Source organism: Nomascus leucogenys, chromosome 22a, assembly GCF_006542625.1.
Source record: "Nomascus leucogenys isolate Asia chromosome 22a, Asia_NLE_v1, whole genome shotgun sequence".
Classification (NCBI taxonomy): domain Eukaryota; kingdom Metazoa; phylum Chordata; class Mammalia; order Primates; family Hylobatidae; genus Nomascus; species Nomascus leucogenys.
Window position 1 is genome coordinate 142009867 of NC_044402.1, and position 24098 is coordinate 142033964.

Genomic DNA, 24098 nt, shown 5'->3' on the forward strand with positions numbered 1-24098 from the left:
GCCTGGGCGACAGAGTGAGACTCCATCACACACACACACACACACACACACACACACACACACACAAAAGGCATGGACCTTAATTCATCCCAATTCAGTTTTTATAATCATGTGGAGAAACAAGTAACATATGTATAAAAAGGCAGGAGAGAATGTAAACTTGGACTTTATTTATTCACAGTCACCAAGCAGTTTGGTTGATATTGTCTCTGAAAGCATGGACAAGTGAAATGTATAAGAGCAGAGCTCTTGGGGCAAGGTGCAGTGGCTCACGCCTGTAATCCCAGCCTTCGGGAGGCTAAGGCAGGTGGATCGCCGGAGCCTAGGAGTTTGAGACCAGCTTGACAACATGATGAGACCTCATCTCTACAAAAAATACAAAAATTAGCTGGGTGTGGTGGCACATGCCTGTAGTCTCAGCTGCTCAGGAGGCTGAGACCGGAGAATTGATTGAGCCTGGGAGTTTGAGGCTGCAGTAAGCTGTGATTGCACCACTGTACTCCAGCCTGGGTGACAAAATGAGACCCTGTCTCGAAAAAAAAAGGAGCAGAGCTCTTGGACAAAGCCCTGCTGTGGAAAGCTTGCTTCATCTGGCTCCAGCCACTCCACAACGCCTGTCACCTTGCTCAGGAAGCCACAGCACTACTCTAGGAAAAGGGCAGAGAGGGGCCTGGGTCTCCCACAGTTGAGGATCCTTTAAACAATGTCTGTAGTGCCCTCTGTTGTGGATTTGGTAGTTCTGCCTGTACTGAGGGAGATGCTTGCAGGTGCTTCTGAACCCTTGTTTGGGAATTAGCTGCGCATACAATTAAGGCTTTTGGGTATAGTAAAATGTGTGTGCCTTTGACCCTGTGGTTCTGAGTCCTTGATGTTAATGACAGAGCTGACATTGGAGCCCTTCTGTCTGCCAGCCAGCACCTCATTGGAAATGTTTCATGGAAACGTCACAGCCACATGCTGAGGCTGTCCTGTTATTATCCCATTTTATGGATGAGGGAACATTCACACTTAGAAGTTAAGTGGCCCAGGAAACTACAATTTACCAGTACCCAAGCTGGCCTTTAAATTCTGACTGCCCCCGCCTCCCCAAGGGGATTGTGCACAGCACAGAGGTACACACACGATGCTTTATAGTATCAGCTTAGGTGGAGATGTGTGTTTACGTAGAATGCTGAGGAAACCTCAGGCATGGTATGATTTCACGTATGAACCTGTGCATAAAGACTTCTGGAAAGACTCATTGCTGGGCGACGAGGCTTCACGTGATTTGTGTATTTTTGTAGTCTTCGGTATTTTTTATAATTAGCGTATGTCATCTTATCGAAGTGTGGGGTTGTTACCAAAAAGTAAATTTAGATGTGGGAGAAATTCATATGTGATTGATTTTCAAAAGATTGCTGTAAAGCTGCTGGTGAAGGATGAGTGATCAGGCACCATCAGAGCTGGAGAGGCAGCAGATGGGAATTGTGTGTTCCCGGTTCCGAGAGCAGCTGGAGAGAGATGCCTCTGGTGCCGCTCCAGAATACGCGATGGGCGTCTCGCCACATGGGTGTTTGGGCTGGTGCATTGCTGCTGGCTGGCGCCTTCTTTTCAGGAACATCGTGGGACATGGGTATCCTCAGCCACAGTTCTGTGGACAGGAAGACCCTGGGTCTCTCTAGTTTCTTTCTTTTTTCTTTTTCTTTTTTTCTTTTTTGAGATGGAGTTTCACTCTTGTCACCCAGGCTGGAGTGCAGTGGCACAATCTCAGCTCACTGCAGCCTCCACCTTCTGGGTTCAAGTGATTCTCTTGTCTCAGTCTCCCTAGTAGCTGGGATTAGAGGCGCCCGCCACCACGCCCGGCTAATTTTTGTACTTTTAGTAGAGATGGAGTTTCACCATGTTGACCAGGCTGGTCTCGAACTCCTGGCCTCAGGTGATCCACCCACCTCGGCCTCCCAGAGTGCTGGGATTACAGGCATGAGCCACTGTGCCTGGCCTAGTTTCTTAATTGAAGTAAAACAGAGTGGCTCTGCATCCAGCTGCCTCCTTGGAAAGTGGGGTGTTGCCCCATGGAAGTGGTGGCATGCCCTTCTGGTAGCATTGTTGACATGAAAACAGGTTCAATCCTTGATCACTAGGCTTTTTGTACCCTGGTACCTCTGGGGACTTGGCAGAGTTTGATCTGTCAGTGTCCAGGGGTTAACTTTCTACCTGGGAATAGCACCCCATTGCTTCTCCAGCACCTGCTCCTAACCAGGAAATTGGGGTAGACCAGAACCCCCAGTCTTCCCAGCAGCTCAGTGTTTCTTGCCCCGGAGCATCTGCCTTCATCACAGTGACTCTGAACACGCTGCCATGGTGACATCTGGTAAACCTTAGGATGGCCATGAAAAATGACTCTTTGCTCTGTTTCTTCTGTGGCTTCCCTTGTGTACAAGGATGAAGGAGGTGGTTTCACTTTATTTTTGTCCTTTATGTTTTAAACATGTTTTAGGTCTAAAGTAAGTGCTTGAATCGGGTGGCTTTTTATTTTTTTGCTTTCTCACCCCTCAGGTTGGCCCCTAACTTGGCCTCTCATCCTCGTGTCAGCTGTTAGACACTGACTCAGTGGCTCAGAATGTGAAAGGCTCACGAAGTAGCATGCTGGCCCTACCTCCCTGTCCCCATACCTTAGCAGAGCAGCTGCCCAGCAGGGCCTCCTGCGCTTTCCCAAGAGTTTACTCCATCCATGGTGGGTGTCTTGGTAGGCCCGAGATACGAGAGGGTGTGCTGCTGTTGAAGAATTTACGATTGTTCTCTTCAGCACAGAAATGCTGTAAATGGCCTCTTTCGATACTAGTTTATGAAATTAGAAGTGTCTGATGATTGTGCATCTTTGGTTTCAACAGCTACTCTGACCTACGACACTCTCCGGTTTGCCGAGTTTGAAGATTTTCCTGAGACCTCAGAGCCTGTTTGGATACTGGGTAGAAAATACAGCATTTTCACAGGTATCGGCCATGCTGGAGCCCACCCTGGTCTGACCGCTTGGCCTGCAGAAGCATTTTGTGATCATTGTTCTCTGCTAACTCTGCCATAACTTGTGACTTGCAGACTTAAGGTGTTGTGTGTGTGTGTTCTTTTTTCTTTTCAACAACCTCTAGAAAAGGACGAGATCTTGTCTGATGTGGCATCTAGACTTTGGTTTACATACAGGAAAAACTTCCCAGCCATTGGTAAGTACTCTGTTTTATTACAACGCGGGACAAAATATACATGTTTTTAGGAAGAAGGAAAACTTATGTTTGTAGATTGGACTTCAATATGCCACTGACTTCATTTGAATCTTCACAGCAGTGCTGGTGAAATGAATTGGCCGCGGCCTCACATGTAGTAGTGGCAAAGCTAGAACCCACGGCTGCTGACTCTAGGCCAGTGTTTTTCCAGCTGCAAATCACAGCTTATTACTGGAGCTGGAAATCAGTGTCATGAGTTACGACCAACATTGTTTTAAATGTAGGACAGAATGGCATAGAAAGCAGTGTGTGTCCGCCGTGGGCGGGCAGCATGTCGCTTCAGGGAGTTTAGTTTTAGTTTGCATATTTGAATGTGTGTCCTGGGTCACAGCTGTACAATGTGTTTCTTACTTAGGTCCAGAATGTTTGGAAGCCATTCTCTGTAGCCCTTATCTTTTTTAGTATTTTCCACACTTAACCTATGGGGAGATTTGAAGGGCCAGGTGAATGTGCCATGTTTTTATGTAACACTAAGGTACATTCTGTTAAAAGCCATTCATCATTGTTGTCTACCCTGGAGCTGGAAGGAGATGGGGACTGGTTCTCAGCCTTGCCTCTCACCGGCGGAGAACTGAGGCCGGAGGTGAGGGCCGGGCTGGCGTCACGCTTCCTCAGTGCCGGGTCAGGGTTTGGTCCCTCTTCTAGGGGTGGTTTCGTTCTTTATCCCGAAGTGAGGTGGAAGTCAGATAGCCACAGCGGCTTGACATTGGAGAACACTGACGCGTAGGGACATACGACAGTGTCTCCTTAAGTTGATACTTAATGATACACCTTGTGAGATGTACCCTGGGAATATTGATATTTAATGATATATTTTAATGACATACCTTGTCAGATGTGCCCTAGGAATAGTTGCTCATTCCACAGTTTCCGCTTCTTCCGCAGCTGCGCCGAACCTGCTCTCTTGGTGGCCTTGGATGCAGGTTTGTCCCCAGCTTCCATCTCCTTCAAAGCTACCCTGCCGCGTGCTAGGAAGGAGAACAGGACTGGAGCGAAGCCTTTCTGGTTTGGCAGAGGCCTTGTGGAGGAGGTAGAGGCTGGGGATGAACCCTGCAGATGAAGCAGCCCTGTTGCAGTTCTGAAGGGCAAGTGTGGTGTGTTTCCTTCTTAGCCCCACAGAGATAATTTTTTAAAATTATTAATTTCGTTTTTTTAATAGATGGGGTTTCGCTATGTTGCCCAGGCTGGACTTGAACTTCTGGGCTCAAGCAATTCTCCCTCCTCAGCCTCATGAGTGTCTGGGACTACAGGTGCACACCACCACGCCTGGCTCTGAGATACGTTTTTATCAGCAGTGGAGCGATCAGCAGTGGAGCGAGGGTGATCATGGGCACTGCTGATTGGGTTGGTGGTGGGTGATGGCCACCACCACCCCAAGACAGGGTTTATTGTCCTTGCCAGTCCGTGGAGAAGCTGCCGGAAGCCCAAAGGTGGCACAGGGCGAACCTTGTGGTCTGACCCCTGAATCTCTGCTTCTCACCCTAGTGTGCAGCCACCTACCAGCCTCTTGTCCGCTGCACAGGTGGCCCTCTCTGTTGTCACAGCTGTGCAGTGGCATTCCACTGGACCCCTGCTGTGGGCTGGCACTGTTTCCCACGTGCCTGTCACATGCCGTGCAGTTCCACGGTGCATGTTGTCCATCTTTCTGGGCCCCAGGGTGTGGCTGTGAGGGCAGGGCCCAGGCACCTGTGCTGGAAGGGCTGAGTCACTGGCTGTCATCAAGCCTTTGAATTTCTGCCTTTCTGGTAATTGGAAAATGCCTTGTTTTGTTTAACTTTGCATTTTCTGGATGACTTACGCGGGTCAGTGTCTTCATATGTTTGTCAGACATTCCTTTTGCTCCGTGACTGACTTGTTCATGTGTTTTGCCCATTTTGAGGAGGTTGTCGGGACATTTCACTCTCCAGTAAATGTGGCCCTTGGTGTTACTGAGTCCTAAGAGGTGTGTGTTGCCCCAGGTGGAGCTGATGGATGAGGGAGTCGGTGCCTGTGGTGTGGGACTGACCCCCTGCCTCCTGCCAGTGGGCTCGTGGCCTGTGGGGCCATCTGGCCATGAGCACTTCTCTCTCTGTCTGCCATGACAGGGGGGACAGGCCCCACCTCGGACACAGGCTGGGGCTGCATGCTGCGGTGTGGACAGATGATCTTTGCCCAAGCCCTGGTGTGCCGGCACCTAGGCCGAGGTGAGTCACAGCCCTGGGGAGGGCGCATGGCCACGGCGTTCTCAGGAAGCAAAGGGGACTGTGGGGTCAGGGCTCTTTAGAACAGGCCCCAGGTAAAACACTGAGTAGAACTTGGGGGTTTCTTGAGTAATGAGCCACTTGTTTTTATTGATTTGAAAAACTGACTTTAAAGAATGCTGATAAATCAGCCTGGGCAACATGGCGAGACCCCGTCTCACAAAAAATACAAAAATTAGCCAGGCGTGGTGGCTCCTGCCTGTAGTCCCAGCTACTTGGGAGGCTGATAAGGAGAATTGCTAGAACCCGGGAGATGGAGGCTGCAGTGAGCTGAGATTGCACCACTGCACTCCAGCCTCTGCAGCAGAGTTAGACCCTATCTGAAAAAAAAAAAGAAGAAGAATGCTAATAAATGTTTTAAATTACCGAAACTGTTTTCCGTACAGGTTTGTTTTGATAACTTGGCATATATGTATTTGAAATCCTGGAGAACATGGGTTTTTACTTTTAAAAGATTCTGGGCCGGGCGCGGTGGCTCACGCCTGTAATCCCAGCACTTGGGATGCCGAGGCGGGTGGATCACGAGGTCAGGAGATCAGGACCATCCTGGCCAGCACAGTGAAACCCCATCTCTACTAAAAATACAAAAATTAGCTGGGCGTGATGGCAGGCGCCTGTAGTCCCAGCTACTTGGGAGGCTGAGGCAGGAGAATCGCTTGAACCCGGGAGGCGGAGTTTGCAGTGAGCCGAGATCACGCCACTGCACTCCATCCTGGGTGAGAGAGCGAGACTCTGTTTCAAAAAAAAAAAAAAAAAAAAAAAGATTCTGAAAAAGGTTTGGATGCCATCTGTATCTTGAGTGTGAAAGTGAAAACTTGTTTCTCATATTTGTGGTAGAGCTGACCTGTAATTTTTTTTTCCAATAGATTGGAGGTGGACACAAAGAAAGAGGCAGCCAGACAGCTACTTCAGCGTCCTCAACGCATTCATTGACAGGAAGGACAGTTACTACTCTATTCACCAGATAGGTGGGAGGCTGCAGGTTGTGCTAGGCCCCACCTTGGCTGCTTGGAGAGGGTGGAGTGGTTGGTTTCCTCTAAGAGCTTTTCTGGTGTGGGATGTGGAGCAGGAGGCTGTAAACACTGACCTCTGACCGCCTGTGTGCTGCTGTCACATCACCCCCATGTCATCCCACATCACCCCCGTCCCACCCAGGCCCAGACCCTGGGCTTTGCCCTTCCTGCTGTCCATGCGGCTTGCAGTGCCTGGTGCTCGGCACAGTCTGGGGAAACTGGCCTCGCCAGCTGAATGCTCAGATGGAAGTGGAGTGAGTAAAGAGGAGCTGGCCTTTCTTGCAAGCAAGGCCGGCTTTTGAGCACTGTGTTTTCACTTATAGAAGGAAGTGGTCCCTTCATTTCCCCTGCTTTCCTAAGTTCATAGTGAAGGACAGTCCCCGAGACCATGTTTGCCCCCTCATGCCTCCCCCGATCTTGTTGGGTCATCCTTCCATCTGGAGGCTGGGTAGGGTGCTGTCCAGGCCTTCCTGTGATGTGTCTCCTGTCACCACGTGCCACCAGAGGTCAGGGCTGGGGGCGTTAGGATGGTCAGGGCGGGTGTGTGTTGCTAATGTGTGTCTGTTCCCTGCAGCGCAAATGGGAGTTGGCGAAGGCAAGTCCATAGGCCAGTGGTACGGGCCGAACACTGTCGCCCAGGTCCTCAAGTATGTACTGCACTTCCACTGCCGAGCATGGGGCAGCAGGGATGTTCCCTGGGGGTTAAATCCTCCTTGAGTCTTCATGGCTACAGGAAATCAGGGGTGTCTAATTATTTACTTCATGGCCCTCGGAAGGTTTCTCAGAGGTGACTATGTCAAGGGGTCTTGTGAATAGGAATTTATGTTTTCTAACAAAATGGACAGCATGGTCCACATCCTGGCCGGCACACTGGACCCTTGTTCTTTGTCTGCCACGTGGAGCCAACTGTAATGGTGGCTTGTGATGGGATGGGCAGCCCAAGCTAGTCTGCAGCCTGTCTGTGTGGGTGCCAGGCCCTTCCACCTCTGCGGGCTTGTTGGAGGCTGCCCTCCACGGGCCTTGCCACCTGCCTTTCTCACTTTACCCAGAGACTCCTTGTAGCCTCGCTCGCCTCCCCATGCACCTCAGCGTCTGAAAGTCTGCTCTGCACCTGCTCCCTCTCACGCCTCACTCATCCCCATTGCACGTCCGCCCCCCCAGATTCCTCTGAGATGACCCTCCCTGCAGTTCCAGAAACTTGCCTGTGGTTTCAGCTTCATGTCCCCTCTTCATTCCTCTTGACCCATCCAGGGTCATTTGGTCTGATTCCATGTGTCCTGGCATCCCAGCATTTTTGGGGAGGTTCTGGCCAGTTCCCCCAGGACTTGTCCCCTCAGGGTCTCCTCCCCACTGGTCCAAGGGCCAGCATCTCCCCAGCCTGTCTTCAGCCACGGCTCCCTTGAAGCCTCTCCTTCTGCGTCTGCCTGTTCCGTATCCCACTCAAGGCCCTCAGGCACCCCACGTTCCACGTTCCTGAAATGGCCGTCTCCCCTCACCCACAGCCTTCTCCTCAGCATGGCAGTCACTGTCTCCACCCAGCTTTTCTGTCAGGTTCCCTGGGGTCCTGCACAAGTCCGTCTCTCCCACATCCCACGTCACCCCCGTCCCACATCCCCAGCCTGCTGCTCCCTCTGTCTCCTGGGCCCACCTTGTGTTTGGCGTGGCACCTGCTCAGTCCCTACTGCGTGCCCTTCAGAGTCCTCTGTCCAGCAGCTCCCCAGCCCCCACCACACCCCTCCACTCACACTTCTCTCGCTGCTGCCTGGCGTGGCCCCATCAAGTCAGCGCTGTTTCTCTGGAAGCACCAGGCCACTCGCCATGCTCACTGTTTCTCCTGGTGCCCTGCCCGGTCCCCACCAGCCCCCACTCCTGTTGCTGGATGATGCTCCCCAACCTGCACGTGCTGTGGCACCCAGGCACACGGACGGCTTCCAGGGCTGATTTCTCCCTGGACTCCAGGCTCAGGTCCAGCTGCTTATTCTGCATTTCCACCTGGGTATCTGTGAGGATGGTGACCCGACAGCCAGAGCTCGTACTGGCCCCAGCCTGCTTCTCCTACAGTGGTCCTTCAGGTGCTCAGACCAAAATCTGGGATTCTTGTAGACCCCTCTTTGTTTTTGAGATGGAGTTTCGCTCTGTCGCCAGGCTGGAGTGCAGTGGCGTGATCTCGGTTCACTGCAGCCTCTGCCTCCTGGATTCAAGTGATTCTCCTGCCTCAGCCTCCCGGAGTGCTGGGAGTACAGACGTGAGCCACCGTGCCTGGCCAGGACTCCTCTTTCTTTTTTTTTTTTTTTGAGACCGTCTAGCTCAGTAGCCCAGGCTGGAATGCAGTGGCGTGATCTCAGGCTCACTGCTTCCTCCGCCTCCCAGGTCCTGGTTCAAGCAGTTCTCCTGCCTCTGCCTCCCCAGTACCTGGGATTACAGGCACCCGCCACCATGCCCAGCTAATTTTTTTAATTTTTAGTAGAGACGGCGTTTCACCATGTTGGCCAGGCTGGTCTTGAACTCCTGACCTCGTGATCCACCTGCCTCCACCTCCCAGAGTGCTGGGATTACAGGCATGAGCCACCGCACCCAGCCAGGACTCCTCTTTCTTTCTTTCTTTCTTTCTTTTTTTTTTTTTTTTTTTTTTTTTTTGAGACAGAGTCTAGCTCTGTAGCCCAGGCTGGAGTGCAGTGGTGCAATCTTGGGCTCACTGCTACCTCCACCTCCCGGGTCCCAGTTCAAGCAATTCTTCTGCCTTAGCCTCTTCAGTAGCTGTGATTACAGGCACGTGCCACCATGCCCAACTAATTTTTGTATTTTTAGTAGAGACAAGGTTTCATCATGTTAGCCAGGCTGGTCTTGAACTCCTGACCTCGTGATCCACCTGCCTCATCCTCCCAAAGTGCTGGGATTACAGGCATGAGCCATTGCGCCTGGCCAATTCCTCTTTATTTCAATGGGCCCATTCAAAATATGTCCAGACTCTGACCAGTGTTCATCCTTTCACTCCCTGTGCTGGTCCCAGCCCCATCTTCTTCCTTCTTGTTGATCTTCCTTCTCTCTTTGTCATCCTGGAGTCTCTGTAGCAAATAACAGCAGAGCCATCTGCATAAAACACATTGGCCACCACTCTGCCCTGAACCGCCCTGGCACTTAGCTGCTGACTCAGGCGGGGCTCTACCCCACCTCCCTGGCATGACACCTTGTGCTCCTGGGACACACCAGCCTCAGGGCCTTTGCATGTGTGGTGCCTGGCACTTGGACCCTGTTCCCCCCACACCTGCCTGGGTTGCGCCCCATGTCTGCCCAGGTACCCTTTGGCACCAAGCTCTTCCCTGTGGCTACGTTAGTAGCGCCACTCCCCGTTCCTGCGTTACTGTTCTCTACAGTGTTGACCACCGGCCCACGTGGCTGCTGCTTCCTTGTTTGCCCTCCGCCAGGTCAGCTTTGCCAGTGCTGCTGTGTCCCTTGTGTGTGGGTGCGTCTTCAGCACTGCATCTGGGCTGGAGGTGGGAGGAGGAAGGTGGTGTGGGGGTGGGGCGGGGAAGCAGGCTGTCCTCCCATCTTCAGCACTGCAGCTGGGCTGGAGATAGGAGGAGGAAGGTGGTGGGGCAGGGGGCAGTGGGGGGGCAGGCTGTCCTCCCAGTGTCCCCTCTGGGCTTGTGCATTGGGAGGGGCTCTTGTGGTCACCCCAGTCCCGTGCTCCACCCCCACCCAACCTGCCTCCACAGGTCTTGCATTTTGCCCCCAGGAGCACCAGGTCCTTGCTGCCTCAGGGCCTTTTCTGTTGTTTTACCTTTTGTTGAGGTCCTCTGACCCCACCTCCACCAGACCTGAGATGAGATCAGAGTCCCGTTAGACTTTTGGCTGCAGAATCTGCCCTTCCCTCAGAACGGGAAATCCGCGGCCACAGTTCCTCCTCACTGGCGTGCACAGTCGTGCTTCCCACTAAGCTGCAGGTTTCTCTGTAAGGACTCAGATGCCTTGGTTGTCAGCTCAGCGTGTTTGGTGGAGGGGATGGCAGAGCAGAGCGTGAAGGTGCTGGGGAGGCCTGCCTCAAAGTTGGCAAAACCCACAGCGTCTCAGAGCTGGGTTCATGTTCTAGTTCCTGCCTCTGTGCCAGTGAGACCAGGAAACCAGGCCGCTCAAAAGCCTCTTGCGTGTGCTCTCTATGAATGGAGGCTGGGGCAATGGCAGGACCTCTGGGCCTCAGGCGAGAAGAAGCAGATTTACCTACAGCTTTCTTCCTGTCTGTGGCATTGGCTGTGCCCCGGACTTTAGGAGCCTTGGCCCTTCTCATCCGAGAAGCACCTCTAACGCGAACACTCCTTCCCACAGCTGTCACTGCCAAGATGAACCGTCTTTGAATTGTACAAAAGCTTATGGTCATTCTCCTATCTCTGCAGGAAGCTTGCTGTCTTCGACACGTGGAGCTCCTTGGCGGTCCACATTGCAATGGACAACACTGTGGTGATGGAGGAAATCAGTAAGTGGCTCGGGGTTTCCATGAACAAGAAAGTTGAAATTATGGGCAACACACACACTTCCTCGCCTGAGTCCCCACGGAAGCCTCGGCGAGTGTTGTCAGTCGCCCCGTGCCGTGCAGGCGCTCCGTGGGGCCTGCATGCCAAGCCAGATGCACGGTGGCCTCGCTCTCCTATCCCGGCGGTCATACCAAGAGAGGAGAGCCCAGGCTGTCTGGAGGCCGTGACTTGGTATCTCACGTCATGTTTTGTGTCTTGGTTACAAATCATTTGTGAAGGCGTGCTGTGCTTGGGCGCCCTCGTGTGGGAATTCTGGTGAAGTTCTTTTGCGTGCCTTGATGTGCAACCATCTCGAGCAAAGGCACATCGTGAAGGCAGAGCTCTTTTCAGCTTTCTGGAAGAAAGGTCTGCTGCAACCCTGAAGGAACCTAGGCATGGCAACATTTACATCTAGGAGGAAAATGGTGGCTCAGTTTTAACAAATGGGCTCATTGAGTAAGTTCCAAATTGATGTTTCACTTTCCATGATGTAGCCAAGCTGGGAACTCTTAAATATGCCTCACCACCTTTTTTACTCATGGCCACCTTTTTCCCAAGGAACTTCTCAAAACTCCCTCAATTCCAATTTTATTGAAGTTCTACATGTAGGCTATTGCCTTGAATCCAATTTTCCATAAGAAAGGGTTCATTTAGGCCGGGCGCAGTGGCTCATGCCTGTAATCCCAGCACCTTAGGAGGCCAAGGCGGGTGGATCATGAGGTCAGGAGTTCAAGACCAGCCTGGCCAACATGGTGAAACCCCATCTCTACTAAAAATACAGAAACTAGCTGGGCATGGTGGCATGCGCCTATAGTCCCAGCTACTCGGGAGGCTGAGGCAGAAGAATCACTTGAACCTGGGAGGGGGAGGTTGCAGTGATCCTTGATCACGCCACTGCACTCCAGCCTGACCACAGAGCGAGACTCCGTCTCAAAAAAAAAAAAAAAAAAAAGACCTCATTCAGAGCCACAGCCATAACTGCGCACAGATTCACAGTGAGAGTGGGTACTGCCCTGTGTCTGGGTGTGCCAGGTCACTACACAGGTGTGTGCTGGGTCACAGACGCGCCCCTTCCCTGCCTCTCCATTCTGTTTCTTCGTAGTCTGGCCGTCCTCGGGGGCGTCGTGACACAGCGAGGGGGGTGAGGCCGGACTTTCTCAGGGAGAGTGAGGCCGGCGTCTGCAGCATTGAGAGCTTTGCTGCGGCAGGCTCCCCCTTCCAGGATTCTGTTCCTCAGAGACTTGAACTTGGGGTCATAACCAAAGGGTGTTTTTCTTCCATCTGCCTTTTCCCTCCATTCTGTTTCTTGAAATTTTTATAAAACATTGGAAACATAGGAAGAGTACAAAGAAAGAGAAAAATTACTGATTTTACCACTCAGAAATAACTCACATGAGCATTTCGACATTCTTAACTCTCAGTATTTCTCCTGTGCTTTTCAAAAACTTACATAGTTTCCTAAGTATTTTCTCCTGGACATGAGCGACAGCATTGTAATGATTAACTGGCTACACAATATACTATTACACCTTAGTTCCCTGTTCACTCCCCCACCCTCCCTCCCGTTTTTGGGGAAATCACTTACCCCCTCATTCCTTACCCATGCTCAGCATCTTACCAAGTCACACCTCAGTCCCTGGCCTCAGATTAGGGAGGCTGTTGACTGGGTGCAGTGGCCAGGAAGGCGCACGGATCAGGGCTTCCTAGAACCTCCGTCCTCTGGGTGCAGGTAGCACGGGAGGGAGTCTTGGGGGCAGCTCGACTGTGTGGACTCCAGCTCCATCTCTTCGGCAGTCTCAGGGCTGCCCAAAGCAGTGCTGCTGAAACGTGGCTTGTCAGAGTGAGGGTGGGGTCAGGTCCTGGAAGAACTTGAATCTGCATTTCTCAGCCCCTGGGGATGGCGGCTCCCGGGAGGATGTGGAGGCTGCCTGGTCTGACCGGCTTAGTCTCACTGCGTCAGCTGCCTGAAAGGATACTGTTCCTCATAGGCGCATGTGGAAGGTGCCTGACGCCCCCATTTAGGAAGAAAGGCATCCACATCCAGCCAGCAAAGGCACTGGCATTGATGCACAAGGCCTGGGTTTCTGGGTTCCTGAGTGTGGCGTGGTGTTGTGAGGAGGACATCGGGTTCGTTCTGAATGACCCCTACCAAAAGCCCCAGGAGGGAGTAGTGGGGGGAAGGCAGGAAGCAGACTGCTTTTTTCAGTTGTGCTGGTAAGAGTGTGCAAGGGAGGACGTCTGAGAAAGAAGTCTGCAAAGCCCAAGCTAGAGAGACAGGTCCTTGGCCAAGCAAGGGCTTTTCTTCTAGTTTCTCAGAACTGCTTGTGGAAGGAGCAGTTAGATAGGAGAAGGCTGATGCTATTCAGAAATTCCACTAAAGCTTCTTCCTCCAGTGAAAGAGCTGCCTGACGGTGTTCCCACTCAGATTTTAGGTGAAGCCTGCGGGGTAAGGGGAGACCTTACTGCCTACAGTGTCCCCGTCCACCAACCCATCTGCGCCCCTGCTCATCCTTCTGTCCACCCCCAGTCAAAGGCCAGCCAGGACATCCTTAGCATGCTCTTCTTGTCCTTAACGTTGACGGGCTTAGACCTTTCTAACGACAGTAGACAGAATGTCACTGAATGTAGGGAGGAAATACAGATTGGAAAACGTGTCAGTCTGGCAGTGAGGACAAATGACTCCAATGAAAGAAAATACCAGAGCAAGCACAGTCAGAGAAACAGAGTGGGGAGGAGAATCACAGTAGCTGAAACTCAACTCTCTGAGAGGCAGTGCAGCAGAATAGAGGCAGCTGAAAGCAGAGTGTGTGAATTGGAACTTTTCGGGAGAGTTGACCCCTGAAGGAATAGGAGAAATTCCCCTGCGTTGGTGAGAGTTGAGTCCTTAGAGCTAAAGACTCCACATTTTTTTCAGACGTACTTAAACATGCATGTTCCTGATAGTATTTCCCAATTGCAGAAATGAGGGAAACTTCTCTAAACATCCAAATGATGGTGTTACTACTAAGCTGCTTTGAAGAAAGGCAGAGTCTCAACTGTCCAGGGCACCTCGTCTTCGTGCCACGCCAGATGCTACCAGAAAATGTTTAGAATGCTGGGAAAAGACCTGGCTTCATGAGGTGACAGTAGGTGTATGTACTGTGTAATTGTCATTGATAGAGAAATAGAAATGTGAAGTGTGTTCAAAGTATAAAGAGAACATGAGAAAATTTCAAGTGGTGGCAGGAATAGGCAAAAGCGCGTTGCACCCTGTTGACAGCAGGCCAGTGTGACGTGGTAGGTCACACACTCAGTGCTGGGCTTTGCAGGCACAGAAGCAACCGGCCCGGCTACACATCAGCCCTCGAGCGGATCCGTGTGTTCGATCATGTTCCTGAGACAGTAGGGTCTGTGCAGGTAACAAAGCATGAGTCAGCAGGAAAATGTCACCACTGGGAAGCCTTTCTACCAAAACATAACTTCCAAATCAATAAAGCGGGCCGGGCGCGGTGGCTTACGCCTATAATCCCAGCACTTCAGGAGGCCAAGGTGGGTAGATCACATGAGGTCAGGAGTTCAAGACCAGCCTGGTCAACGTCGTAAAACCTGTGTCTACTGAAAAAAAAAAAAAAAAAAAAAAAAAAAAAATCAGCTGGGCATGGTGGCATGCCCTTGTAATCCCAGCTACTCGGGAGGCTGAGGCACGAGAATTGCTTGAACCTGGGAGGCGGAGGCTACAGTGAGCTGAGATCATGCCACTGCACTCCAGCGTGTGTGACACAGTAAGACTGTTTCAAAAAACCAAAACAAAAAATAATAAAGCAAAATATATAGAAAACAGAATAATTAACAGATTAGATATAGAAAGATCAAAGCTACAGGGGACCCAGATAACACAATAAACAGAGTTTAGTAGATACTGTCAAACCCTAGATTGTGACAGCAGAGCGTACCTGGGAATTTCTATGAAACTAATGCAGAATAAAATGAAAAAAGGATACAACCCTGCTGCCTGGAAATGTGAAACCTCAAAAAAGTCAAGTGTACAGACCATAACTCTCTGAATCTGATGTGTACAGAACTCAGAAGAAAACCTGTGTACCTTCAATACTAGTATATGTGTTCTTTTACAAAGTGAAAATTAATGAAATAAGCATACAACTCAAGAATTCGTAAAAAGCAAAATTAACTGAAGAAACCAAAGAATGATATTAAAGACAAACACAGAAATTAATGATTTGAAGGAAGAAATGTATTAGGCCTGGTGCAGTGGCTCATGTTTGTAATCCCAGCACTTTGGGAGGCTGAGGCAGGAGGATGGCTTAAAGCCAGGAATTCAAGGCCAGCCTGGGCAGCATAGCCAGACGTCTTTTTTTTTTTGGAAACAGAGTCTTGCTCTGTCGCCAGACTGGAGTGCAGTGGCGTGATCTTGGCCCACTGCAACTTCTGCTGCCCAGGTTCAAGTGATTCCCCTGCCTCAGCCTCCTGAGTAGCTGAGACTACAGGTGCCCACCACCACACCTGGCTAATTTTTTGTATTTTAGTAGAGATGGGGTTTCACCATATTTCACTATGTTGGCCAGGATGGTCTTGATCTCCTGACCTCATGATCTGCCCACCTCAGCCTCCCAAAGTGCTGGGATTACAGGTGTGAGCCACCGTGCCTGGACCTCATTCTATAAAATATTTTAAAAATAAATTTTAAAATTAAAAAAATTTATTAGAACTAACATATTAGAACTGGCTCTTTGAAGCAATAACATATATGTTTAAAAAATCAAAGTTAAAATCCCTCCTTTGGCTAAGCGCTGTGGCTCCCGCCTGTAATCCTAGCACTTTGGGAGGTGGAGGCAGGCAAATTGCTTGAGTCCAGGAGTTTGAGACCAGCCGCCTGGGTAACATGGTAAAACCTCATCTCTACAAAACAAAACAAAACAAAAAAAACTAGCCGGACATGGGGACATGTACCTGTAGCCCTACTCGGGAGTCTGAGGTGGGAGGGTCGCATGAGCCTGGGAGGTTGAGGCTGCAGTGAGACGTGATTGCACCACTTCACTCCAGCGTGGGTGACAGTAAGACCCTGTCTCAAAAACCAAACAGAAACCCAAACAACTCCCTTAAGGCTGGGCATGGTAGCTCCTATCCGTAATCCCACCCCTCAGGGAGGCTGAGTTGGAGGGTTGCTTGAGACCAGCCTGGACAACTCCCTGTCTATAAGAAATAGAAAAATCAGGCCAGGCACAGTGGCTCATGTCTGTAATCTCAGCACTTTGGGAGGCTGAGGCGAGCAGATCACTTGAGGTCAGGAGTTCGAGACCAGCCCGGCCAAGATGGCAAAACCCCGTCCCTACTAAAAATAGAAAAATTAGCTGGGCATGGTGACACACACCTGTAATCCCAGCTACTGGGGAGGCTGAGGCAGGAGAATTGCTTGAGCCCAGAAGGCGGAGGTTGCAGTGAACCGAGATTATGCCACTGCACTCCAGCCTGGGCGACAGAGAATCGGCTTCAAAAAAAAAAAAAAAAGATCAGTGGGGCACAGTGGCCCACACCTGTTATTCCAGCTACTCGGGAGGCTGCGGCGGGAGGATTGCTTAAGCGCAGGTGTTTGAGGCTGCAGTGAGCTGTGATTGCGCCACTGCACTGCAGCCTGGGTGACAGAGTGAGACCCTGTCTCTAAAAGAAATTTAAAAATTTCTGTCTCAGAATCCTTGTCTTCCAGTTGTCTGTTTTGAGAAATTTGAGTCCTACAAAAAAAGTTCAGTGAGTCATGGCTACAAACCCTCCACCTAGATCCACCAATTGTATGTTGACACGCTTGATTTTTATGAGCAAGCCTACGAATGAGAGTGTTCCTCAGAGCCACACAGCCTCATCACCACAAAAGAGGTGACGCCACGACTAACCAGGGTCCGTCTTGTCCCCTTGCTGTCCCGGGAACAACCCGTGCAGCTGATTTGTGTTCCTGGTTGAGGGTCCGGTGCTGTGTGTATATAGTTGCGATGTCTTTCTAGTCTTTAATTGAGAAGGTTCTGCCTCTTTGTTGTTGTCGTTGCTGCTTTGTGGCATTTTTGAAGAGTTCGGGTCAGCTGACCATCCTGCACGCTGGATTTGTCTGCTTCCTCACAGCTGGGCTTGGGTTGAGCCTGTGGCTGAGAGTAGCCTCTGGGTGGCAGTGTCCTCTGCCATCCCGTCCAGGGCCTGCAGTGGGACACTATGTCAGATCCCCGGAGATGGTGTCTTTTTTCCTTTGTAATTAATGAATAATCCAGTGGGGACCCTGAGCGTGTCCTGGTGAGCTGTGTGACTGCTGCGTGGTAATGGTGGTTTTTCTAGCCTGTCCTTTCCTTTCACGTTTATTGGTTGGCGTTCTTGAGAAGAGCCGCCTTTTCTCCCATCACTTAGTGTGCATGTGCTACCTGTCACTGTCACCTGTCGCTGTCCCCGTCTGTCACCTGTCACTGTCCCCTGTCTCTGTCACCTGTCGGTCATTGTCACCTGTCACTGTCACCCGTCACTGCCCATCTTTTTGATGCTTGACAGTCCCACCTTTGGCCGGTGGCCACCTCAGTCTCATGGTGTCTTTTGCCGTGTTCTGGCATTTTTTGTTTATGTTTTGAGCCCTCCCTTACGTTCTGGGTTAAGCAGATGCTGCAGGCGCCTCTGAACATTCCCTGCCTGGCCCTGGAACCAGCCTGGCTCCTCTGAGTGGGGAGTGGCATTGAGAACCCTCGATCTAGACGCCGGGCATGCTCCATGCTCCCGGAGCGTCTTCTCCCATCACCGCACCCTCCGGCTGATGTGTCCTCCGGACCATTGACTCAAGGGTGTGTGTAGGCAGAAGGGGTGGGAGCAAGGAAAGGGGTTGCTGAGGAGGCCCGGAGGGAGCGGGTTCTGGCTGTGCTGGCACTAGCCAGGCTGGTGGGCTGCGTGGGTACAGGCTGGCGGGCTGCGTGGATACTTCTGTGATTTTCCTCTCAAGTGCACGTGGCTTTTTCTTGCACCGTTTTGTGTGTGTGCTTTATTTCACAATAAAACTCTTCAATTAAGTATGCATAGAAAATACTTCTTTTTTCTCTGGGTGGCAAGATTATGAAAAGGTTTTCTTACACTTTTCTATATTTTCCAAGTTTGAATTTCACTGTAAGCACCTGGCTTTGTACTGCCCTTTTTCTGTTACACAATCATTTGTTTGCTTGTGGGAGCACTTTCGTGCAGGTCTGCTTGGTTAGTGAAAACACGTCTCCCTTTCTAGGAAGGTTGTGCAGGACCAGTGTTCCCTGTGCAGGCGCCACTGCGTTTCCTACAGATTCCGACCGGCACTGCAACGGATTCCCTGCCGGAGCTGAGGTCACCAACAGGCCGTCGCCATGGAGACCCCTGGTACTTCTCATTCCCCTGCGCCTGGGGCTCACGGACATCAACGAGGCCTATGTGGAGACGCTGAAGGTGGGTCCTGCCGTGCGGCGCTAGCCCTGGGTCCCCGTCCCCTTCTCCCAGTTTTTAGTCACTTTCAGCGCGTCGTCGTCACGTGGCCATTTGTGCAGCCGGCTCTCGGGGGAGGGGTAAACAACCCTGGTTTACACCATTTCCCAAGGGGTGAGTGGGCGTGAGGCACGTCCATTGATAGGCCCTTGCTGCTTTGGTTCTGCAAGTGTCAAGGCGAATGTTGGGGATGAAAGCATGAGGCGCTTGTAGGGGGTCCTCGGAACCAGGTACCACTCCTCAGCCTGACAGGGAGCTCTGCCCCGCTCCTGGGTCTCCACTGTGCCCTGGCCACGCCCGCCCCACTCCCCCACGGCCCTCTTGGCCTGAGCTCCCTTCGGAGGGTGGGTTGGCCTGTGAGGAGGGGACTTGTGGGCAGGGCTTGGGGATGGGCAGGGCTCTGTGAGGGGCTCCAGCCACAGGCTCCCCCATGTCATGAAAGCAAAAGGCGGCCCGGCGCGGTGGCTCACGCCTGTAATCTCAGCACTTTGGGAGGCCAAAGCAGGCAGATCACGAGGTCAGGAGTTCGAGACCAGCCTGGCCAACATGGTGAAACCCTGTCTCTACTAAAAGTATAAAAATTAGCTGGGCGTGCTGGCGTGCGCCTGTAGTCCCAGCTACTCAGGAGGGTGAGGCAGGAGAATCTCTTGAACCCAGGAGGCGGAGCTTGCAGTGACCCGAGATCATGCCATTTCACTCCATCCTGGGTGACAGTGAGACTCCATCTCAAAAAAAAAAAAGAAAAGCAGAAGGGAAAACCATCCTTTTTTCAGTTAACTCAAATTTTAGACCAAGGAGACACATTTGTATGGAACTGAAATGTGGCTTTCTGTTAAAATTATTCAGTTGTCTGAACTTGGCCCCTCCCTCCAGCCTTCTGCCCATCCTGTGGTGTCTCAACTGCCCCCACACATAGGCCCTGTCTCCATCGCTTCTGCCCTGTCAGGTCAAAGCACTCAGCAGGGCCGCCTCCCCCATCCCTGCTCACATCTGCCAGCACCCCTCACTCCCAGCCTCCCCAAAGCCCACCTCCGACATGAAGCTTCCCTGAGCTGAGCCTGCAGATTGGGTTTCTTGCGCCTGTGGGATGTCCTGTGGTCTTTCCTGGACAGTAAGCTCTTGGGGACCATGTCCTCTCCTGTCCCCTCCTGTGTCACCCAGTTGGGCCTCAGCAGGCCCTTGGGCCCCCTATGGCAGTGGGTGGGGGGACCGTCTGCTCCCGCCTGGGACCTGTGCTCAGTCCCCCGCCCTCCACAGCACTGCTTCATGATGCCCCAGTCCCTGGGCGTCATCGGAGGGAAGCCCAACAGCGCCCACTACTTCATCGGCTACGTTGGTGAGTCCAGGGTTCCCACCGTGTCCCTGTGGGCTTGTGCCCTTGAAGGCCATTCTGTGAGCAGGTCCCACACCCCAGGTGGCCACTTGAGCCCACTGGTGGAAAAGCAGCATGCCCTGAGGCATTTTCAGCCTGGTTGCGGGCGGCCTCCTGTGTGCCCCTTTCCCTGATGGTCTGGTGCCCTCGGCTCCCTCCCTACCTCCTGCCCACTGCTTCTCAGCGTGATGTGGGTGCAGTGGGTCTGAAGCGCGGCCTCCTCTGTCCCTTTCCTCTGCTGGCTCGGCCGCCCAGGTGAGGAGCTCATCTACCTGGACCCCCACACCACGCAGCCAGCCGTGGAGCCCACTGACGGCTGCTTCATCCCGGACGAGAGCTTCCACTGCCAGCACCCGCCGTGCCGCATGAGCATTGTGGAGCTTGACCCGTCCATCGCTGTGGTACGTGGCGGCCACCGGAGCACACAGGCATTTTGTGCTGAATGCTGTTTGGGAATGACAAGGAAAACTTTTGGATTTTTGCTTCTTTTTTTTTTTTTTTCAACATGTGGGATAAGTACTGTATTCATGTGGTTGGGAATCTGAAGGGCACAAGAGCCTGAACTGTGTCCTTGCACCCTCACGTCCCTCCCCCAGGCACCACCTCCTGTGCAGCCTTCATGGCCTTTGAGTGGCCCAGAGAGCTTGTGTCTGGATGTGTGTGTAGGCACGTGCTGAGTGTGCATGGATGAGTGTGAGCCATGGTGAGTGTGTCCCCCTCACACCCACATTTAAACACATGGGCAGTCCCTCCACCCACTCCTGCACCACCTTCGTCACACCCACATTTAAACACTGCCTCATTCCCGGAAGATTGGGTGAGGTTTAACAAATGCACACCACATAACATCTCATGGGTGAATCAAGGCACAGCAACGTAGTGGAGCCTGAGGGGAGCCAGGCACTGGTGCAGGGGGCCATGCAGAGGGCACCCTCGGAGCTCTGTTCCCGGCCACAGGAGCCAAGGCAGGCTGGAGTGTCCAGCACCTGCATGCTGGGGGCCTCTGCTGTGCCACTGGCAGTGGGAATGGAAGCCCCCACCTCTTAGCTGACTGCAGATGGGGGTGTCCTGTTCTGCTCATCGTCATGTCGTTTTAGGGGTTTTTCTGTAAGACTGAAGATGACTTCAACGATTGGTGCCAGCAAGTCAAAAAGGTTTGTAGCCGCCCCACCACCCACAGCCGAGCTGAGCCCCTGGGGGGTGTGCAGGGGTCAAAGGCCAGCATCCAGTTCTCAGGCAGCCTCACTGGGCCGCGGGGAGCTTTGTCCCGCCTGGCACAGCTATGTAGCTGAACAGGGTGGGGCGTCCCGGATTGCCCACCTGGCAACACGGTTAACAACCCTGGGGACGGATGTTGTGTGTTGACTTTAGAATGGGATTTCCAGCGTCCTCATCTCCTGTTGAGATGGGGGTGGTGATGGGGTGCTGAGCTGCGCTGGCCTAGTTCGTGTGGCCCACCCCCCTCTGCCATTGCAGTCAGACTGCTGTGTGTTGATCACCACATTGGGTTCTCATGTAGCCTTTAGGGTGGAAGCTACCTCTGTTTTCTCATCAGTGAGATGGGATGACAGTCAGGTTTGTCCACTGGCTGTGGCCGGCCGGCCCCTTTCTCTTGGCTGCAGCAAGGACTGGGGTGAGGCTGCACCTAATGGCCATGTCTCGCTAACAGCTGTCTCTGCTCGGAGGTGCCCTGCCCATGTTTGAGCTGGTAGAGCAGCAGCCTTCACACCTGGCCTGCCCCGACGTCCTGAACCTGTCCCTAGGTGAGAGCTGCCAAATCCAGGTGGGGTCCCTCGGGGGTACGATCTGTGCCCTTGCTTCCCCAGTCCTGGCCCCCTTTGTTTTGACCATTAAGGTGTGTGTGAGCCTGAGCCGTGAGCACTTGGCAGTGGTTTGCCTGTGAGACCAGGTATGGAGTGGAGCGTCCCCTCCTCCAAGCTTTCGCCCGGCAGCCCAGGACCCACCTCATCTTCCCCACCTGCGCTGCCTGCCCAGGGCACTGTGGAGCTGGGCGTGCTCCCATGGAGTCCTCAGGGCTCTGGAGCAGACAGAACATGCAGGCTCTGTGATGACGCAGTCCTGGGTGGGGGACTGGTCCACTTGGGCACCACTGGCCATGGGTGGCGTAGACTCCTTGGACCATGGCCAGCATGCCGAAGGAGCCGGCCTGGGCTCGTGCAATGAAGTGAGTGGCCGTGAGCTCGTCCTCCTCATGCCTGTCTCACTGCGAGAAACTCTACAAGGCAATGACAATGGAACCACTCCTGATGACCACAAGGGTCAGGGTGCAGCGAGGGAGACGTGGGACAGAGGCCCCCTCAGGCCTGAGATTGTGCCAGCCGCCCCCTGCCCTCCTCACCCTGTCCTGTTCCTCTTCTCTGCTCCCTCCCCCCATCCGCAGGTCTCCACAACCCCCCGGGCCTGTTCACACTCGCATGGGGACAGCGTCTGTGGGCTGCGGAGCAGGCGCTGCTCAGTCTGCCCCGCGCCAAGAGCACTTGACTCACACCCAGGTATCCCACCCAGGATGCCTGATGAGCTGTGTCCTGTTCCTTCTAGATTCTTCTGATGTAGAGCGACTGGAAAGATTCTTCGACTCAGAAGATGAAGACTTTGAAATCCTGTCCCTTTGAAAATCCTGGGGTCGGGGGTGGCACCTGTGAGAGCCTGGGGCTCCTGGTGCCGCGACGTTTCATCCATCCCGCCCGCTCGCCTGCCGAGGGCCGCGCCCCGTGCTGCCTCCCCCCAGAGGGCCACCCGCTCTGCTCGTGGACTGAGGCTGCGCTGCCCGGGAGGCCTTACTGCTTGGTGTCAGACTGCCCAGCTCAGAGTGCCCGTCAGGGCCTGTGCATCTGCACGCAGAGCCGTCTGTTAGGAGCTTCCAGAGCGTTCTCTCGACACTGCCAGCCCCGCGTTAGCGCCTGGGCCTCAGTCCCACTTGCTCCCAGGCGCCGGTTCTGTGGTTGGTTTGGAATTAAAGGCCTGTTTGAAGTTGTCAGACACAGACATGAATTTGTGGGGCACTTCCTGAGTCAGAGTCTCAGAAGACCCGTGCAGGCTGGTGTGAGAGGAGCGACAGCCACGCTGCAGCCCCATGCCCAAGGACTGGGCTGCTCTCAAGGGGAGCGCCCGCCGCTGTGTCCTGTCTGCCCAGCCTGGCTCACCAAGGGCTACCTCAGTGGGAGATGAGGTTGGAGGAACGAAGGCAAGGTTCCTCCTTGCTTTGGGGAGAAAAGTATTCAGTAAGTGGATGTGTGGGAAACCTGAAGATGGCGTGCACGGGACACGGCGTGGGCGGCCTGGGCAGAAGGGCGGCTGGCTGTCCTGGAGCTGCTGCTGGAGCCTGCCCTCAGAGTGTCCTTTTCCAGTGCTGTGGCATTCTGTGGCAGCTTCCCCAGGTGTGGTGACGGGTGGGGCAGGGCCTCCACCTGTGACAGTCAGGCTTGAGGGTGGACGGCGTGCCTCTCCCAGGAGCCTTCCCCGTGTCCTTGCCTTGCTGAGAATTGCCCTCCCATGTCACTGCGGTGTTAGGTGGTTTAGGGCCAAAAGGGGAAAACCACTTGAGCCTTGTGGTGTGTGGTGGGCAGACACCACAGGGTGGCATCACCTGGTGGCATTTCCAGAACCTCAGCCCTGATTCCAGCACCCACCACCGCCTGACCCTGTGTAACCTGCTGTCCTGGGTCCCAGAGTGCACTCTGCCCCGCTGCTCTGCTGCCTGTCCTGGGAAAGTAGCTTTGCCCCGCTAGGAAATGTAAACAGGAGGGCTTGGGGAGCGTGGGCACCTTTCTCATGAGCAGCTACTGCGGTGTTGGCAGGACTCGCTGCTGCTGCTGCTGCTTGTGTAGGTGGGGGAACCAGAGATCCCTGCGGACATTCGCCAGACACTCGGACACTCGGCACTGACCGGCCCACCTGGGTAGTAGAGGACACCCCAGCCCCCCCAAGCATTGAAGACATAGTTTATTTCCTCGTATCCTTTCTCCCTTGGGTGTAGTTGGGGTGGGGAAGGAGGGAAGGCTGGGGCGATCTCCATTCCTTGGGCCCTGTGTCCGGGTTCATGGTGCGCTGCTGTGCTGGGAGCTGTGGGGCCTGCTGCAGTGGGAGTGTGTGGGACACCTTGACCAAAGGGGAGCTTTGTCTTGTGTGTTTTGAAAAAGGCTTAATGAAGAGAATGTTGTTCGTTCTTAGTAGTATAGTTTGCAATTCTTAATGGCAAATAATAAGTTTCAGTAGAAAACAAA

General features: G+C 53.1%; 1 protein-coding gene across 1 annotated transcript in view; it reads left to right on the forward strand.

Annotated features, from left to right (window-relative positions):
- Positions 1 to 24098, forward strand: part of ATG4B (autophagy related 4B cysteine peptidase) — a 34762-nt gene extending 10664 nt beyond the window's left edge. Inside the window, exons 2-13 of the mRNA XM_030803990.1 lie at positions 2871 to 2972; positions 3126 to 3197; positions 5342 to 5440; positions 6364 to 6465; positions 7085 to 7157; positions 10902 to 10981; positions 18253 to 18446; positions 19740 to 19818; positions 20110 to 20255; positions 20952 to 21008; positions 21524 to 21617; positions 22414 to 24098. Of these exons, the coding sequence (XP_030659850.1) occupies positions 2871 to 2972; positions 3126 to 3197; positions 5342 to 5440; positions 6364 to 6465; positions 7085 to 7157; positions 10902 to 10981; positions 18253 to 18446; positions 19740 to 19818; positions 20110 to 20255; positions 20952 to 21008; positions 21524 to 21617; positions 22414 to 22487 (1172 nt within the window). The 3' untranslated portion in view covers positions 22488 to 24098. The remainder of the gene's footprint in view (positions 1 to 2870; positions 2973 to 3125; positions 3198 to 5341; positions 5441 to 6363; positions 6466 to 7084; positions 7158 to 10901; positions 10982 to 18252; positions 18447 to 19739; positions 19819 to 20109; positions 20256 to 20951; positions 21009 to 21523; positions 21618 to 22413) is intronic.